Raw genomic sequence first — 20,242 nt, 5'->3', positions numbered from 1 at the left:
AATACTAACAGTCATGTTAAAGGCTGCACAGTTTTGCAGGTGCTACTTCCAAAATTGTGTGGCAATGAACTACTAGATTTAAAGCTGCACCCGCCGCGTTTCGGCGCGGCTCATGGTGGCAGCGGCTGTCGCGTCCCGTGCAGCAGTTCACTTGTAGCAGTATGTTTTATACCATATTTAACCCTTTGTTTGTAGCTGGCGGATGTGAATGGCGTCATTGAAGAGGAGTTCACCATGGCCCGTCTGTACATTAGCAAAATGAAGTCTGAAGTCAAGTCTCTTGCAAACCGCAGCAAACAGCTGGAGACAGCGCAGATTGAGGGGAACCGCAAAATAAATGCCACCGAAAAGGAGCTTGCAGCCTGCCAGCTCCTCAGCTCCCAGGTAGGTGACTTTATTCATTGGAGTGAAGAATTCAGAAAGGTTAGAGATGAGGGTCAAAATGTCCAGCCTGTGTATAGAGGCTTTATTTGACTCCATGTAGCCTGGCTGTTTATATCTATGAACTAATGTAGATTTAATTTTTTCAAGAGCTTCCTCATAAAATACCATGACGATGTATAGATTGTTTCTGTAGCACTCCCGCTGGCTGTGAGTGGTATTGCAGTCATTATACATATCTTAAAATCCAAGTGAAATTGTTTTGGGGAGTTTATAGACTTTGTGACTTTGACACTTTTTATATAGCTGGCCATATAGTAGGCCTTTTTCTTTTTCTTCTTTCTCTGCCAGAGATCATTCATAATTTTAGGGAACGATTAATGACTTTGGAGATTTTTCGATTTTTACCTTTTTGTTCTTTTCTTTTTTTTTTTTGCTAGCATGAAGCAAAGATCAAATCCCTGACCGATTACATGCAGAACATGGAGCAGCGGCGCCGACAGCTGGAAGAGGCCCAGGATTCTCTTAATGAGGAGCTGGCAAAACTCCACGCACAAGGTAATCAGTCGTCTCCAATTATAACTCATTAAGGTAGAACATTATTTTATTACAGTTTTGTATTATGCACGACCTCTCTACACAAGATGCACGCTTTCCCTTGAGATTAGGATTTAGCAATTTCCATACATGGAAATGATGGAATTCCATTTTCTACCATTATTTACTTATAGACTCGGTGCAAAAGGGAAAACTATTTACAGAACCAGTCGGGATTTCCGAAGACAAATAGCTGCTTCTCACATTGTTATTTCCCCACACATGAATGGTGCTGTTTTTGGGACTGGTCACCATGGTGCCTTCATTAGGCTAATCATGGAGGTCTTGGGAGTTGGTACCCTATAGATCAATTGAGTGCCCCATTTGAATAGTTATTCTAGTTCTAATGATTAAATGGATTGATCGAGTGGTAAAAATAATTTAGAAAAGCCTCAGTATTCTGACAAAAACAAAAATCCTTCTTGCCTCACCAACCCCCTGCTGGTTCCATTTCAACGTTCCCTGGTCCCCCACCAGTCTTTACCTCCTGATGCCGCTGACAAGCAGGAAATTGCCTGCACAGCCAATCACTGGCCACAGGGGTGACCAGCTTCAGACAGTGGTTGGCTGACCGGATGTTGCTTGGGTGACAACAACTAGTGAATGACCGGGGAGCATCAAGAATGGGAATCGGTGCAGTTTTCCATAAGCCCTGTCAGTACATATGGATCTAATAGAGGGGATCTGGCTGACTTGGTACATCTGTGCCATACGTGCAGTACTCCAGACCTGCTTGTATTATTGTGTTGTAATGTCATGTTATGTTCTGCAGTGCATTCCAGCAAGAGGCGCATGGTTGGCAGGAACAGGGTTAACCAATCTGTTCCTCCCTCTTGGTAGGAGTGGGCTGGTCCTCCTTCCTGCCAGGAGGAGGAGTTCCAGAGTAGAGAGTGTGGAGGAAGAAGGCACATGCTTGCGCTCCGACTCCATGAGCCTGATACTATTCTCCTGTGAGAACCTTACTCCAGGAAGATTGAGAGAGTCAAGATATAGCTTTCCAAAAAGTTGCAGAGGATATAGTCAGCAGAGTGACCAGCAAGAATCAGCTTCACAGACCCTGCTGCCGATGAGGGAAAACGGGTCAGACACCCATCACCTAGAATCAGGGGCGTAGCTAAAGGCTCATGGGGCCTGGTGCAAGAGCTCAGCTTGGGCCCCTCTTCCCTCATTGCTTTGTGACCAGGGAAGCACATAGCCTTTGTGCTGCCTGAGGCAAAAATTTAAACAGCACCTCCCCCTCATGCCAAATTCTCAACCTAACCCCTTCCCTCCAGCCAGAGGTGTAACTTAACCAGCTTGCACTTTCTATAATACTGGTGTCTTCTTATATGGCACAAGGGTCTTTGGGTCCCCTCATTCTCCTGGGCCCGGTGCAAACTGCTACCTCTGTACCCCCTATAGCTACGCCCCTGCCTAGAATAAGCACCAGGCCATACTAACTTCAAGCCTGTAGATTGTATCACACAGTGGACCCATATATCCACAAGTGCCTGTACGTGCCACACAACCAGCCACCATACCTCCACATCTGGTGCCAGAGAAACTGCACTTTGTACCTACTACTGCTGGATGTGCCACACATGATATTTTGCACTAAATAAGAGACTTTTATACTTTTACTTCTGGCCCGATTCTTCAGACCACCTTTTCACTACACCGATCCCCAGGGAGCAATGGCCTAAGGGAGTACACCGTGACACAACACCTCATCAGGGCCACTACCACTCCCATCCTCTGCAACGGCTACTCTTGGGCTCACCACACATGTACTGTACATGCCTGTATGCAGAACCCTTGTGGATTTCTACCACTACTACTGCTGACAAGCTATAATAAAAGTCTTGCAAAAATGAAAACATTTTAATATTTTTAAAGGGTGACTGGCAATAGCAAACCATTAAAAAAGAAACAGTCTAAAACGTGCCAAAATGTCTGTGGAAAGTTCTAATGATCAATCGAATGAATGATGTTTATTCATTTGCAGAAAAAATGCATGAAGTCTCCTTCAAGGATAAGGAGAAAGAGCACCTGACCCGTCTCCAAGATGCCGAGGAGATGAAGGTAGGAGATAATTACATGCAGCAATGAACCATACATTGTGTGCCATCCCTGTTCAGTAAGGCCCCTTTCACACGGGGCAAGATTTCCTACTCGCGCGGGTTTGCCGCAATGCACCCGGGACGCATCCGGAGCCAAAACGTGACGCCCGTGTGAACCCAGCCTAAGGGTATAGCTGGAGCAACAGATCAACACCTTCTTTCAGCACCTTTCGGCAGGCAACATAGCCTATGTCCGTCTCAGCAAGCAGTTTCTTTTTTTTTATTGCTCCAATGCATGTAAAATGAAAAAAATAATGCAACTTTGCATATAAATGTTGTACCATTTTGCAGCTGCTGTGCAGAGCTATGCATCACCATGGTAACAGATTACAAACAAACCCTGCGTAGTCCGATCCTGCAGTCATACTCCCTTTAATCTGTCCTCTACTTCTTTGCAATCTATTAAATGTAGGTTAGGAAGAGGTTTGGGAAAAATGGAAGGGAATATACCTGCAGGTTCAAACTACACAAGGTTAGTTGTCTGTTGGAGACACATAGGTTTGCATAGCACCTGTAGACACATAACACTGCAAAATTATTTGCAAAGTTGCTTTATTTTAGAAGTGCTGGAGCAATAAAAAAAATGGTATGGTTCTGTAAACTTTAGTTTTCCATTCTTTTCCCCAGATAAGAATAAACATGATACCAAGAGAGCTCTGGTCATGAAAGCGACCCTCCAGTTCAAGAAAAAAAAAATTCACATTAACTGGGGAAAGAAATGAACACTTACCTGATGACCTTCTTTTCATTTTTTCAACTGCAGATCCGCCAATTCCAGGCTCCTTTTCTGCCATCCAAGATGGCCGCACCACTCCTTAGATGATGCACACTGTGCATTTTGTAGTCCAAGACACTTCCTGCTGGCCTGGGATTGGTCAGCGCTGCTCAGTTCGAGAGAAGGGTTGGACAAGCAGGAAGTCTCAAATGTGCAGTGTGCATCAGGTTGTCTGAGAAGCAGTGCGGCCATCTTGGATGGCAGAAGAGGAGTCCAAAAATCAACGGATCTGCGGCTGAGAAAATGAAAAGGAGGTCACCAGGTAATTGTTCTAATGGTTCCCCGGTTAATAGGAATATATTTTTTTCTTGAACCGGAGGGTCGCTTTATTCTACTTGATGTGATGACACGATAAATAGATTGCTATCATGCACAGTGCCTGCATCTTCTGGGGAGTCTACCATAGGTTGGTGATAACCGCTGTAATGTTCTTGTGTCACCATTGAGTAGACAACACTGGAGCAGCAGATGGAAAGTCACAGAGAAGCGCATCAGAAGCAGCTGTCTCGCCTACGTGATGAGATAGAGGAGAAGCAGAAGATGATCGATGACCTCAAAGAGTAAGTATGGGGATGGCTGCACCGCTACTTATCTCATTCTGCCTGTATAGGTGCCAGCAGTTTGCGGCATTGCTGTTTTTGGTCTGTGGAGATAGAGCGGCTCTGTCACCAGGATCAACTTTATTAAACCAGACACATTGCCGGGTGGGGTTCATCTAGCTGAGTAAAATGATACCTGTATTTTTTTTGTAGTTGCCGACACTTTTATTTTTATGCAAATGAGCCATAGGAGCACCAAGAGGTGGACTTATATGGTTTGAGCACCGCTCCAGCAATGCCCCTGGTGCTTCAAACATGTTCCCTCCCTTTAGATAGACAGGACTAGACTTCACATCTAGCACTGAGTTCTGGCGCCTGTGCGATCATTGGCTTAGGCTACTTTCACACTAGCGTTTTGGCTTTCCGTTTCTGAGATCCGTCATGGGCTCTCACAAGCGTCCAAAACGGATCAGTTTTGCCCTAATGCATTCCGAATGGATAAGGATCCGCTCAGAATGCATCAGTTTTCCTCCGTTCAGTCACCATTCCGCTCTGGAGGCGTACACCAAAACGCTGCCTGTCCGCCTGACGAAGCAGAGCCAAAGGGATCCGTCCTGGCACACAATATAAGTCAATGGGACGGATTCTCTGACACAATAGAAAACGGATTCGTCCCCCATTGACTTTGAATGGTGTTCATGACGGATCCGTAATGGCTATAGAAGACATAATACAACCGGATCCGTTCATGACGGATGCATGTGGTTGTATTATTGTAACGGAATCGTTTTTGCAGATCCATGACGGATTCGCAAAAAAGGCTCATGTGAAAGTAGCCTAACACAGCGCGTGCCAAGCAGGAAAGATGTTCAGTGCACATGCGCTGTTAACGTCATTCCACTCGGAAGTGGAGGCACCATTGGCTTCATCTGCCGTCACCTCCACTTCCGTCAATGACGCATGCGCATTGTATGTCTTGCTCTTAGCTGACGAGTGCGCAGACACAAGAACTTAGAGCTAGATGTGAAATTTAGCGCTTTCAATCTAAGGGGAGGGGGGCGTTTTTAGAGCACCAGGGGCATTGCTGGAGTGGTGCTCAAACTGCATAAGCCCGCCTCTTGGTGCTCCAATGGCTGATACAGGTAACGTTTTACTCAGCTACATCAACCCTATCAGACTATATGTGTGATTTAATAGGATTGATCCTGGTGGCAGAGCCTCTTTAAGGCAGTATTCCATGCAATATAAGGTCAGTATTGTGTATAAGACACTAAAGGAGTTTTCTAGGAGTAGAGTATGGATGTCCTGTTCACTTGCATGTGCCTGAGCTTTAATACCAGCCATGGCCCTTGGACATAAATGGAGCTGTTTCAATAGAAAAAAATGCAGACCTTCTTTATTTTTTCCTAATCTAACACAACCCCATTGAATACGCTGGGCCATAAGCTACTTTTACTCAAAATTTTAATTTTAGCAATTATTCTAGCTCCGATTCCTGCTTGGATTGTTTTTTTTTACCTCATTTGCAGTTTTCTCTTAGCCCCCATGCTTAAATCTTACTTCCTGGTTTATTATGTGCCTGCTGGTCCATCATGCCTTAGGTCAGTGAGATTCGCAAAAAAGGCTCATGAGAAAGTAGCCTAACACAGCACGTGCCAAGCAGGAAAGATGTTCAGTGCACATGCGCTGTTAACGTCATTCTACTCGGAAGTGGAGGCACCATTGGCTTCATCTGCCGTCGCCTCCACTTCCGTCAATGACGCATGCGCATTGTATGTCTTGCTCCTAGCTGACGAGTGCGCAGACACAAGAACTTAGAGCTAGATGTGAAATCTAGCGCTTTCAATCCAAGGGGAGGGGGCGTGTTTAGAGCACCAGGGGCATTGCTGGAGTGGTGCTCAAACTGCATAAGCCCGCCTCTTGGTGCTCCAATGGCTGATACAGGTAACGTTTTACTCAGCTACATCAACCCTATCAGACTATATGTGTGATTTAATAGGATTGATCCTGGTGGCAGAGCCTAATTAAGGCAGTATTCCATGCAATATAAGGTCAGTATTGTGTATAAGACACTAAAGGAGTTTTCTAGGAGTAGAGTATGGATGTCCTGTTCACTTGCAGGTGCCTGAGCTTTAATACCAGCCATGGCCCTTGGACATAAATGGAGCTGTTTCAATAGAAAAAAATGCAGACCTTCTTTTTTTTTCCTAATCTAACACAACCCCATTGAATACGCTGGGCCATAAGCTACTTTTACTCTAAATTTTAATTTTAGCAATTATTCTAGCTTATTTTACCTCATTTGCAGTTTTCTCTTAGCCCCCATGCTTGAATCCTACTTCCTGGTTTATTATGTGCCTGCTGGTCCATCATGCCTTAGGTCAGTGAGATGTGTCCTGACATCACTGATCGTGTGACACTAACCTTGCTCTTACCAATGAGGCTTCCTACATCCTACATTATAAGGCTCCAATGCAGGACATAACCTACAGCAACTGAAAATCAAAACAGATATACCACAGGGTTGGCTAATCACTTTAGAATAAGGCAGTTTTGATAAATGGTGGTATTTAGGGAAAGTGATATAACAGCGATATCTGTTGTGGGGGGGGGGGGATACATGTATATTAGCGGCACAACCCCTTTAATATATTTCCTGTATAGTCAGTGATCCTGAGAGCACAAAGACTTCTTTTCTTGTTCGTGGCACATCTAATTAGCTTCTAAGAGAAATGGCTGTCAAATTTCTGTAATGGTAAGTTCAGACACAAATAGGCAGCAATTTACTGGACAGTACAAGCGGCTAGGGCTTCCAAAGCCTCATCTGCAAGAAAATCAGTGCATGCTGTGGATTTTCAATGCCACAGCTTTCACCTTCTGTAATGAAATCTGCCACGTACTAACTGTTATTGTATACATTTGTGACACCCCCGAGTGGTGCTGCCACTCCTACACCCTGCTACTGTCCTTATTGGGCTAACCTCATGTCATCTTATGCATTTATTTCCAGGTCACTCAACACTGTGCATTTATAATAATGTTATGTAACTGTTCATGTAATGTGCCTGGTTCACCAGCAGGTGGCAGTAAACACGGCAGAGCTATAGTTGGAGAGAATGGAACTTGCCATTCCATTCTAACCCCCCCTCTGGAGAGAACTGGGCTTGTCCTATTTCCTGCAGGAAGGGTGGGGACCAGTTAGTTCCAGTCTAGCTAGAAGAGTGTACAGGGGCACAGCTCTGCTGGAAGTGCCCACACCAGCCAGAGCACCCTAAGCTCTGCTGGCCATGGAGGCCAAAGCTTGAAGCCTCAGGAGCCAGGAGAAAAGTTCCCTGGCATAACCTAGAGTCAGACTACATAGTGAAGTGCAGCATACAGAAGAAGCGGAGTTATACGGCCAGCCTGTCAATACAGCAGAGTCAGAGAGAAACAGATATAGCAGAATGGAGTTTTCCTGCCAGTTTCATGCTAAAGCCTGCTGGAACCAAGACAAAGCCTGTAAACCATTTTGGAGAACGTTTATGCAAAGTAAAGCTGCCATTGAACTTTATCTCAAGGTCTGGACTCCAGTTATTCTTTTATCCCTCAGTTATTCCCCCTATTTATTGCTTCAGAGCCAAAGCCTGGGGTCCAGCGGTATCCAGGTAGGAGCACCGTGATACATAAAGAGACATTTTAGGCCGCACTATACCACTCAGCATTCCTACACCTGGGACGCGCGACATAGAGGCCCTAGGGGGAGGCCGCCCGTTGCACATTGTTGCACTGGTGTTTTATATGTTGCCATGAGCTGGGGTTTAGTCTTCTTATTCTGTTTTTTATTACTTTTTGCATAATTTTTAAAGCCTCAACCAGAAGCTGCAGCTCCAGAAAGACAAACTGACCTCCGATTATGAGAAGCTGAAGGCCGAAGATGAGCAGAGGGAGATGGAACTGCAGGAACTTATGTAAGTGCCCCCTGAGCATTGTATCCACTGGTGTTTGGGGGAATTCAGGAGGATTGCAGCTCCTGACAAGACTTGCACTAGTGCCGGGCATGCAATTTTTTATTGTTTCAATGCCTCTAAAATTAATAAATTTAAAAAAATCCTATCATTTTGATTCACAGCTCCTATGCAAACCAATGCATCACCATGGCAACAGACAACAAACAACCCCTGTGTAGTCAAATCCAGTCATATTCCTTTACCTTTGTCCCCTAACTGATATTAACATATGGTTGGTAAGTTAGCAAGGACTAAAGTACAGATGGAAGGGTGTGTGACTCCAGGATCAGACTGGATGAAGAGTTTGTTTTCTGTTACCATGGAGACAGCTAGGTATTTATGGTAGCTCTAGAAACAAAACTGTGGGAAATTTTTAACTAGAATTTACTGCAAAGTTATAGGTTCACTGAGAGAAAATATGGGTGCGATGGTGGACCTAGCCTTTATAAAATCCTGTCTTCCCATAGCCACCACTAGGGGGAGCTGACTGCATTGAACTCAGTAATAAAACCAATATGCAGTAAGCCATACTCATGACCACAGATGGAAGGTGCGAAGTAAACTCCTGCCATCAGTATAGCATCAAATAGGTTACCTGCCTATATCAGGCTTAGGCCTCTTGCAGACGAACGTAAGGACTCCGTGCTGCAGTCTGCAATGCACGGGCACAGACCCTGGGCCAGCCGCATGCGGATCACGACCCTAATCACTTGAATGGGGTCCGCGATCCGTCCTTTCACAAAAAAGATAGGACAAGTTCTATCTTTTTGCGCAACGGAAGCACGGAACAGAACATCACTCTGTAGTGCTTCCGTTCTGTTGTTCCGTTCCGTTCCGCACCACATCTCCGGATTTGTGGACCCATTCAAGTGAATGGGTCTGCATACGTGATGCGGAATGCACACGGCCGGTGTCCAGTGTATTGCGGACCCGCCGTATGCGGGCCGCAATACGGCCACGGGGGACACACCGTCGTGTGCAAGAGGCCTTATACATTATCTAATAACGTTTCAAAATGTTGGGAAGTTTGGCTCTTTCATGTAGGATATAATTGTATTGTGTAATATAGACTGGTTTATTTGCCTGTGTCTTATGTTGGCAGGCAGCTTAATGAGAAGAGGGAGCAATCACGGGAGGATCTCAAAGGCCTTGAGGAGACAGTGGTATGTACGTGGCAAGAGCTATGATGTTATGGGAAGCGTAGAAATATATTGTGACCTAGTAATATCTCTGTTAATATCAATTGGTGAGCAGACCCCAACCTCCCCAGTGCAGGCCCTCAATTAGCCAGATCAGGCCGCTCCCAATTTCTCCAGTCCAAGCCTTAGGTCGTTTCCCCATTAGTCACATCAGGGCCCTTCTCCGTTCCAGGTCCTTCATCACTTTCCCGATTAGTCACATCCACGGTCCACGTCCCATGTCACTTGCCTTATTAATAATATCAGAGCTTCTCACCACTTCCCCAGTCTTGGCACTAGGGTTGTCACGATACAAAAATTTTGATTAGATTTCGATACCATAAAAAAGCATTGCGATACCCGATACTATTCGATACCACGCAAAAAATAAATAAAACACCATAAAAGCTGCGTGCATTACTCATTTTATGGAACGTCCAGCCCATAATAGAACAGTCCAATCCTATTTTTTGGAGGGGACAAGGTGATTAAAAAAAGGGGAATCACACATTTTATTGTATTCTTTCTGTTACGGCGTTCACCGCAAAGGAGATATTTTTAAATATTTTAATAGTTCTGACTTTTTCGGACTCGGCGAATATGTTTATTTTTTTATTGTTTATATATTTTATATGTAAAATTGGGAAAGGGGGGGATTTAAACTTTTAATATTTTGGTGTTTTTCTCCTCTCCTCCTCACTACTATGCTTTCATTGGTGGCAGCAGCAGCCACGTCACAGTGGGGAGGAAGGGCGCGTGCCATGTTCACTAACTGATACTAGGCTGTGCAGTAGCCCAGCCTAGTATTGGAAAAAAGTAAATCTTGTTATAGGATCGATCCGGGTCTAAAAGTATTTCAATACTTCAATACCCGGGGCAACCCTAATTAGCACCATATCACTTCCCCCATTAATCCCATCAGGACCCCTCCCCACAACTCCAACCTAAACCCTACGTCACATTTCCCATTAGTCACATCAGGGGCCCTCCCTTCATGCCCAGTCTAGGCCCAGTATCACTTGAACCATTAAAAGTTTGTCCACAATTAGAAAAACATGGCTGCTTTCTTCCAAAAACAGCACCACACCTGTCCATGGCTTGTGTCTGGTATTGTAGCTATTCTCCATTGGAGTCAAGGGGGCAGATCTGTAGTACCGGACACAACTTGTGGACAAGGGTGGTGCTGTTTTTTTAGAAAAAAGCAGCCATGTTTTTTCTTATCCTGGACAACTTCTTAGTCATATAAGACTCCCTCCTACTTCCCCAGCCTAGAACATATGTCACTTTCCCTATTAGTCACATCAGGGCCCCTCCCCACATCCCCAGTCTAGGACCTATGTCACTTTCCCTATTAGTCACATCAGGGCCCCTCTCCACATCCCCAGTCTAGGCCTTATGTCACTTTCCCTATTAGTCACATCAGGGCCCCTCCCCACATCCCCAGTCTAGGCCCTATGTACTTTCCCTATTAGTCACATCAGGGCCCCTCCCCACATCTCCAGTCTAGGCTCTATGTCACTTTCCCTATTAGTCACATCAGGGCCCCTCCCCACATCCCCAGTCTAGGCCCTATGTCACTTTCCCTATTAGTCACATCAGGGCCCCTCCCCACATCTCCAGTCTAGGCCCTATGTACTTTCCCTATTAGTCACATCAGGGCCCCTCCCCACATCCCCAGTCTAGGCCCTATGTCACTTTCCCTATTAGTCACATCAGGGCCCCTCCCCACATCCCCAGTCTAGGCCCTATGTACTTTCCCTATTAGTCACATCAGGGCCCCTCCCCACATCCCCAGTCTAGGCCCTATGTCACTTTCCCTATTAGTCACATCAGGGCCCCTCCACACATCCCCAGTCTAGGCTCTATGTCACTTTCCCTATTAGTCACATCAGGGCCACTTCTCCTGTCCATGTCCTTCTTAACTTCCTCCTTGAATACATCAGGGCCACTCTCTATTTCCCCAGTTGTTTGTGATAGATATAGATATATTTTTAATATCTAATAATCCTAAAATCTCTCAATCTTTGTCTGGTGTAGGCCCGGGAACTTCAGACTTTACACAACCTGCGCAGACTCTTTGTTCAGGATCTCACCACCAGAGTGAAGAAGGTTTGTGTGTTCTTCTATGATTCTATAGTAAATGTCGACAGAAGGGTTGGGGACTTACCATTTGTGCTCAGTGCTCAATACAGTGGGTTATAGCTGCAATCTAAGGCCTCATGCACACGAACGTTGTTTGTTTCCGTGTCCGTTCCGTTTTTTTTGCAGATAGGATGCGGACCCATTAATTTCAATGGGTCTGCAAATAATACGGACAGCACACCGTGTGCTGTCCGCATCAGTATGTCTGTTCCGTCGCCCCGCAAAAAAAAATAGAACATGTTCTATTCTTGTCTGTTTTAGGCATTGTTACAATGGATCCGCAAAAAAAAACAAATGGCATATGGATGCCATCCGTTTTTTTTTTGCGGATCCGCAATTTGAGGACCGCAAAACACATACAGTCTTGTGCATGTAGCCTAAATCTAATGTCAAAACCACACAGAATCCTAATACCATAGGGTACTGTGTCAGTTGACAAACACTACTCTGCTGCATGTACAAACTGAGCACTGCTACTACTGTACGCACTGTACTGTGCAGGAGCTTTCTTACATGACAGCTGTATTTTTCTGGCTGTGGAAAGGGTATCCATCGTGTCAGATATGAGTGTTTGTTTCCTTGTCCTTTATTCCCCTGGATTAAGCTCTCGATGTGTTTGCAGAGTGTGGAATTGGACAGTGATGACGCCGGGGGAAGCGCAGCGCACAAACAGAAGATCTCCTTCTTGGAAAACAACCTGGAGCAGCTGACAAAAGTTCACAAACAGGTGAGGCCTGACTCGCCTGAGCCCTGCTGACTGATGGGCTGTTATGTGCAGTGATCCGCAGCAGAACACATCTATGTGTAAGTTTATAGAATGTCCACTAGGTGTCACTAGTCCATAAAGAAATACAGATCAGACTCACTGTGATCCCTAAAGTCTGAATCTGCACCCCTAGGTGCTCATTATATCACTTCTCCATGGAACGTAGCTTGTACCGCCAAGTTCTTAATTCAGCTATATCATTGAAATGTGCCTCATAAATTAGTTATCGGGGGGTCTGACCTGTGTTATCTTTGTATGGAGATCGGTAGGAGATGCACACCATCATCAGCCATTAAGATTTTAGGGTAAATCAGAATTAATTCTGAATACTAACAATCATGGCTAGGCTGTAAAATGAAAAAGCAGATAATACAGCCAGAATACATACAGGATAGGAGAAGACAGCTATTGACTGCACAAGACGAGTCACGAATAGCCAGCGAGAAGTCGCAGAGGTCTGTAGTTGTACTACATGTGATGTGGGGTGGGTGGGAGGTGAGCTCTGACCCTAATGTGGACTTCAGACAGCCATAATGTGCAGCGGGCTGCCCCCCAGGGGAGATGGGGTCCCAGTGTTTAGGAATGCCGAATGGTATGTTGTGGCTCTAATAGTTTGTGTCACGGTGCTCCTACATGGATACTAATAAAATTTCTGTGTGATACCAGGATACTGTCGTTCCCGGGGCTAGGCTCCGTAGCAACAAAGGAGTTGCTAGCCATTAGAGACAGTAGCTAGGTGTAGGAATGGTAGTGCCCCCTCTGGGGTACTACAAATTCTGTATGTGTGCCCCCCTACGTTGCAGATGTCCCCCTGATTTTTTCGTGGCTTTCTTTCAGCTTGTCCGGGATAACGCAGATCTGCGATGTGAACTTCCTAAACTGGAGAAACGTCTTCGAGCTACTGCTGAGCGAGTCAAGGCTTTGGAAGGCGCTCTTAAGGAAGCCAAAGAGAACGCCATGAGGGACCGTAAACGCTACCAGCAAGAGGTTGATCGCATCAAGGAAGCTGTGAGAGCAAAGAACATGGCACGGAGGGTGCACACTGCCCAGATTGGTGAGCACTGGGGCTACAAAGCTTTACCACTGTCACCCCCAACCCATCATAGTAATATACATTCATATGTTAGCTAAAAGAAGTATCAGCAATATATTTTATACTCGAGTGTAGATTGCAAACCCTTGGTACTTTTCGAGGTTGTAAGGGAAGGTTCACACTATCGTTCACCGAATGCGGCATTGAAGTCCCAGAAAACCCTATTAGTATAAGTCCATGTACAGCGAATCCACAGCAAAATCCACCTGTGTTACCTTGTGCTGCAATCCTCTGCAGATTTTACCTGTGCTAATCCTCAAGTCAAAATCACCACGTGTGAATGCGCTCTAGTCATTACAGTCTTTTCTGTTTTAATCTAGCAAAACCAATTCGCCCCGGACATTACTCAGTATCCTCTCCTACAGCTGCACATGTCATCCGAGGAGGGGGATCTGTGCATTCATCCTACTACCACAATACAAAATAATTGAGAGGTAAGTGTATGCGTCTGTTCTCACTTTTCTCCGTCAGTTCTATCTTAACCTCTAGAAATGAGCTAATTTCTTTAAAAGTTCAATTCGGCTGATTTGCCGAATTTCACCCAAAAATTCGATAGCGCCGCCCCGTCATTGTACCCCTCAGATATCGCGTTCATACATGATCTCAGCATCTGAGTGTAAAATTAACACTAAAAAAAAAATTACCGTATTTTTTGCCCCATAAGACGCACCTAGGTTTTAGAGGAGGAAAATAAGAAAAAAAATGTTTTCATTACACCTTAGGTCAGACCATCAATCAGACCCCCAATATTAATCAGACCTCAGCTCACAGCCCCAATCAGATCCCCAATGTTAGTAAGACCTCAGATCAGACCTCAGAATAAAGAAGACCCCAAATCAGACCTCAGATGAAACCTCAATGCCTCATATCAGTCCTCCATGCCTCATATCAGTCCTCCATGCCTCATATCAGTCCTCCATGCCTCATATCAGTCCTCCATGCCTCATATCAGCCCCCAGCCATATGTTAATCAGCCCCCAGCCTTATATAATTCAGCCCCCAGCCATATGTAATTCAGCCGCCAGCCATAATTCAGCCCCCAGAAATAATTCAGCCCCCAGACATAATGCAGCCCCCAGACATATGTGATTAGCCCCCAGCCATATGTGATTAGCCCCCAGCCATATGTGATTAGCCCCCAGCCATATGTGATTAGCCCCCAGCCATATGTGAATCAGCCCCCAGTCATATGTGAATCAACCCCCAGTTATATATAATTCAGCCCCCAGTCATATATAATTCAGCCCCCAGTCATATATAATGCAGCCCCCAGCCATAATGCAGAAGCCCCCAGCCTCAGATCACAAAATAAATAAAGCACTTACCTCTCCTGCTCCTGGACGCTCCTCACCGCCCGCGATCTTCTTCCTTCTCCTCCGTCGGCTGTGCTGTGAACTGGTGCGTACAGCATAAGGTCACAGAGCACCCTCACGCTGTGCGCAGCCTTCACAGCCGACAACCGAGGACCAGGAAGCCGAGTACAGAGCCTTCACCGCTTCCTGGTACTTCGGAACTAATGAGCGCTTCCATAATGGAAGCGCTCATTAGTATTCGCCCCATAAGACGCAGGGGCATTTCCCCCCCCACTTTGGGGAGAAAAAAAATGGTAATTTAAACTTACCGCCTCCATTTGCTCGCGACGGGCCGGCTGCCGCCATCTTGCTTGAAGATGTCGGCCAAAAACCTGTGCGGCGCGAGATTACGTCATCACACCGGCCGGACTGATCATGTAATCTCGCACCGCACGGGATTTCGGATGAGATCCTCAAGCAAGATGGAGGCTAGCGGCCGTCGCGAGCAAATGGAGCAGGTAAGTTTGAATTTTTTAGTTTTTTATACTATTTTAGGTTAAATTGATTCGCTGACATGAAGCACGAGGAAATTCGCCTTCTAGGCGAATCGAATTTATCCTGAAATTCGGATCGAATTCCACTTCGTGGGATCCGATTCGCTCATCTCTATTCACCTCCATAAATTCTGAAATAGCCATCGCTGAACACTTGGCACCCTCGTGCTGGTCTCCACAGCGTATATACATTGCATTACCTTGTGCTGTATTATAGTCTACAGCTGCATTCACAATTTTGGAGCTTCAGAGCTGTCTGCATTCTGATAAGTGTAGTGTTTTACTGCAGGCACAGAACAGTAATTTCATGTAGGGAAATGAATTCTCTTGCCCTATGCACACCCTGCGTTATAAGAGTTTGGCTATGCAGAATAGTAAGTCCAGCTCTGGACTATAACAAAAGTGTAAAGCTTATTTCACATGAACAATGCGGAATGAGGGCTCATTCATGAACGTAAGGGCTCAATGCCCATATTGCGGACAGTAAGCGGCCGGTCCGCAATATATGGTGATTGGGCATGTGCACTGCGTGCTGCAGATGCTGACCGATTGACTTGAATGGGTCCAGGATTCTCAAGATACAACCGAAGAGAGGACTTGGCCTATCTTTTGCCGAGTGGACGCATGGACTGGAAGACCACGAATGCACTACGAAGCGCTTCCATGGGCTTACAGCTCCGTGCCTCTGTACCGCAAAAAGAGAGAACATGTTCTCTCTTTGGCCATATCTTGCAGATCGCAAGACCCGTTGACTTGAATCGGAGTGGACACGGCCGGTGCCCATTGAAATGAACGGGTCAGGATTCAGTCCCTTCACAACACACATCGCATCCGGGCGGAAAACTCGCTTGTGCAAAAGAGGCCTAAAGCAATGCATTACTCAACTATAGAGCGTCTGCATATCAACTGATAAATAGCGATCATAGGAGGGAATATTTTGGTCATGCTCTGTTACTCCGGATGTTGCCACTAGGCGGCAGTGTTGCTTCAAGCTTTTTCATGTTCCTGTCAGTTGCCTATGTAATATTTTACATACTTTAGATTTAGAGGGTAGTCCAAAGTTATTCCCACCCCACCTCGGAAATTTCCACAGGATATGTCCCAAATATTTGTTAGATGTGGAACCCACACCTGGAGAACAGAGGTCCCCTGAACCCCCAGATGAGGTGGGAGCCATGCTCAGCTGTTTCCCTAGCTCCCATAGGAATGAATTGGGAGAACTGTGCACATGCACCACCTTTCCATTCATTGGGTGCAGTAGTAGTCCCAACCCCTTGGGCACTGGCGGCCCTCATTCTCCACATAGCTGCACATCCCAGAAGTGAGACCCGTATCTGTTAAACATTTATAGCTCATTCTCTGGATATGCCACAAATATTCAAGATGGGAATACCACTTTAGCTTTAAAGGAGGCCACTATTTTTCCATAAACCTCATCAATTTTGTCCATGGGCTGTCTGACATGGCAGCTCAGCCCCAATCACCTGAATGGTCTATAGTATAAATTGTCATACAGTCTTTTCCCTCTTATCTGGATAAGGAGAGGCTGACGGTAGTGATATTTAATGGCATAAAATTCCCTGCGCCATGGTGCACAAGTTTGACATTACATTCCTCATGGCTCGGCAGTACTTGGCAGCCATGTGAACCCGCCTGGTTATGGCTTCCTCCTCCTTTGCTGATGCACTAACCCGTCCTGTAATGAGAGCTATGGAGCTCGTCCATCCCGTGCACATCCCACCTCTCCCTATGGAGGTCATCTTTATTAGACCTCGCTGGGTTAATGAGTTTGGATCTGTAATTGCACATCCTGGGCAAGGAAATGGAGCGGCTCGGATGATTGCACTGGTTAATATTTGCTTGTAATAGCCAAGGAGACGGCTCTTTGCGCTCGGGACATGTAGGAAGGGAGCTTGGGAAATTCGTTTATTATACTACATTCACACGTCAGGTTTTCATGGCCGTTTTTCAGCTATTTGTGGAGCAATTTTGGTTGTCTGTCCATTTTCAATGACTGTTTTGCATCCATTTTTAATGAGCATTAAAACAGGTGAATTCAATTGGCTTTTTTTTTTTTTTTAATCCCAACCCCTGCAGTGCCCTCTGTATACACAAGTGCCCCCTGGGTATCACCAGTATTATGAATGCCCCCTTAGTGGCTCCCAGTATTCCCTCCTTTGGCCTGCATTCTGCTTGTGTAAAAAATAAAAATACAATTGCAATAATACTCCCTCATCCACTTGCACGGGATGCTCATTCTTCACTGGATGCAGCAGGAAAAAGGACCTGCGCTCTTCGGAACATCAGGTCCTGCTGCATCCAGTGAAGAGCGAGCATCCCTGCGTGTGCAAGTGGATGAGGTGAGTAATATTTTTATTTAATTTTTTATTTAAACCCTGAAAGACCAAGTGTACGTGTTTTTAACTGCCATTAGCTGGGTGCACTCCTTTCTAAATGGCCTTTAAAAATGGTCCCATTGATTTCAGTGGGATCCATCTGGCCGTGACAGTGGCCAAAAATAGGACGTCCTATTTTCTGACTGCTGCTATTCCCTGGCCTTAAAAAAATGATAAAGTGAATAGCCCCGTATACTTTATTGATAATACAACCATCTGCAACCGTTATGAACGGATCCGGTTGTATTATCTTTGACATTGCCAAAACGGATCCGTCATGAACTCCATTGAAAGTCAATGGGGGACGGATCCGTTTTCTATTGTGTCAGAGAAAACGGATCCGTCCCATTGACTTGCATTGTGGGTCATGCTCCGCATCCCGGGACGGAAAGAAAACCGCAGCGTGCTGCGGTTTGCTCTCCGGTATGGGAGCGCAACCAAAACGGAACGGAATGCATTTTGGAGCATTCCGTTCTGTTCAGTCCGATATTGAGACCCTATGACGGATCTCAATACCGGAAAAGAGAAACACTTAGCCTTAGCTCATACAACTGATATATCAGTCCAAAATAACCAATAATTTCATATACAGAAAAAATAATCTTTATTAATACATATAGAAATAAAGGCCATCGCAGTGAATAAAAACAATTAAAACCGGAAACAATGATAGGTCATTATGCTGCGAGGATTCGCGCATTATAGCATAATCAACAAAATACACACTGTCCAATTCAAGTAACCAAAAGTCACAAGGGATGTATTTGAGCAAATCACCCTATATGCAATAATATAAAGTGCACGTGCAATAGCCGCAAAAAATATAGAAGGGCTAACCAACAAAAAAAGTATCATAAGATAAAAATACATGTCAAAAAACATCCTAAATAAAGACAGCAAAAAAGGTACAGACCCATGTTGGACCAGCTGCACTACAGCAACAGACAACCAAAGTAATACCCCATCCTTACCTAAACACGCGTCTCTCTCTCCAACAGATTAGAAGATCATCGCTAAGCATGTGGCGCCACCAACTTCACGCTCGCCAGTCGTACACATGTCGATGCAACTTTCTGAGCTCTTTACAGTCATGAAGAAGCAGCCCTGACTCTCGCCTTTCATCCAGCGTCTTCATCAAAAATAAACCATCGATGTGCAGAGTTGTGCTTATCTCAGCCTATGTAATATATGGAACATGATCATCCACTGAATTATGCCGCTGTGACCTCAAGTGACCGGCTGTGCCGCCATGTTGGTGCAGACGTTTTGCTCTGTGTTTGTTCTTGGAGGGGGTAAAATTTCACCCCCCGAAAGGCTCTTTTGGCCTCTCGATCGGATCATTGGTCTGTTACATGTTACACCCCTCTTCTCCTACTTTCCTTTCCGTGGTTACGAGAATGAATGAATAAAAAAAAATAAGAATAAAATAAATATTAATAAAATAAAAGAAAGAATAATAAATAAAAAATATATAAATATCGAATAATAAGAGTAATGCTACACACGTGAAGTCATATATAACTGGAATGTATTTTTATGGATATTATGCAGTGTTAAGGGGAGGACATTGGGATGTTAGTCCTTCTTCTTAGCCCTTAGTTCATTGACTATTTCTGTCTTGAGCTGAAGACTTGAGCAATCAAACCCTGACTGGTTGCTAGGGACTTCCTACATGACTTTATTGAAATGACTATGGTTGCTAGGGAGTGTCTCTCTAGCAACCAGACTGTGAAACATGACATAGCAGTTCCAGTCTACACTGTATTGGCACCTTATGGCCATACTATGTTATTTCACATCTCAGACTGTGATATTAATAATATTTTCCAAAAAATTAGGTGGCAAACATTATATTATAATTGGTCAGCTAGCTCCTTTTGCGCCATGTCATGTACAGTATGTTACAGCAATGGTGTGGGCTCTGGAGTTGGCTGGCACCTGGCTCTCACTACCAGGGTCGGGGCCAACTCCAATCCCGGCAGTTTTACTCCTCAGACCGTGGCAGCCGAGAGGTTAGATAGATGGAGCTTCCTCTGTCCTCCCATTGGCACCACACGAATGCAAACGTGGCCAAGTAGTTGTAATGGCAGCAGTGAGCCTTCTGAAGTCCCCTGAAATATCCCTGCCACTACGACAGGATGCAACAGGCTGCCTGCCAGAATCAATATGCACTGTAATACAGAAGTATTACAGTGCACAGTAAAAAGGACTAAAAAAAAATATGTAAAAAACACTTAAATAGTTTTTAAAAATTTGTAAAAAAAAAAAACATTTTATGAAATTAAAAATTAAAGAAAAAAATAATATATATATACGGTATTTAAGATAATCATAATTGGTATTGAAGTGTCCATAATGACCTACGGTAATCTATTAAATTATTTAACCCACACGGTGGATGATGTGGGGAAAAAAAAATTCCCCAATGCCAGCACTGTTATTTT

At 44.9% G+C, this 20,242-nt stretch overlaps 1 protein-coding gene across 1 annotated transcript in view; it reads left to right on the top strand.

Annotated features, from left to right (window-relative positions):
* Positions 1 to 19,971, top strand: part of KIF5C (kinesin family member 5C) — a 69,743-nt gene extending 49,772 nt beyond the window's left edge. Inside the window, exons 16-26 of the mRNA XM_040441378.1 lie at positions 196 to 384; positions 822 to 939; positions 2,963 to 3,039; positions 4,303 to 4,412; positions 8,237 to 8,338; positions 9,480 to 9,540; positions 11,593 to 11,664; positions 12,320 to 12,424; positions 13,301 to 13,517; positions 13,877 to 13,990; positions 18,797 to 19,971. Coding sequence (XP_040297312.1) covers positions 196 to 384; positions 822 to 939; positions 2,963 to 3,039; positions 4,303 to 4,412; positions 8,237 to 8,338; positions 9,480 to 9,540; positions 11,593 to 11,664; positions 12,320 to 12,424; positions 13,301 to 13,517; positions 13,877 to 13,983 — 1,158 coding nt within the window. The 3' untranslated portion in view covers positions 13,984 to 13,990; positions 18,797 to 19,971. The remainder of the gene's footprint in view (positions 1 to 195; positions 385 to 821; positions 940 to 2,962; positions 3,040 to 4,302; positions 4,413 to 8,236; positions 8,339 to 9,479; positions 9,541 to 11,592; positions 11,665 to 12,319; positions 12,425 to 13,300; positions 13,518 to 13,876; positions 13,991 to 18,796) is intronic.
* Positions 19,972 to 20,242: the final 271 nt, after the last annotated feature.

This window comes from Bufo bufo, chromosome 7 (assembly GCF_905171765.1).
Source record: "Bufo bufo chromosome 7, aBufBuf1.1, whole genome shotgun sequence".
Lineage (NCBI taxonomy): Eukaryota > Metazoa > Chordata > Amphibia > Anura > Bufonidae > Bufo > Bufo bufo.
The sequence above is the reverse complement of the archived record's forward strand: the minus strand, read 5'-3'. Positions and strand labels throughout refer to the sequence as shown.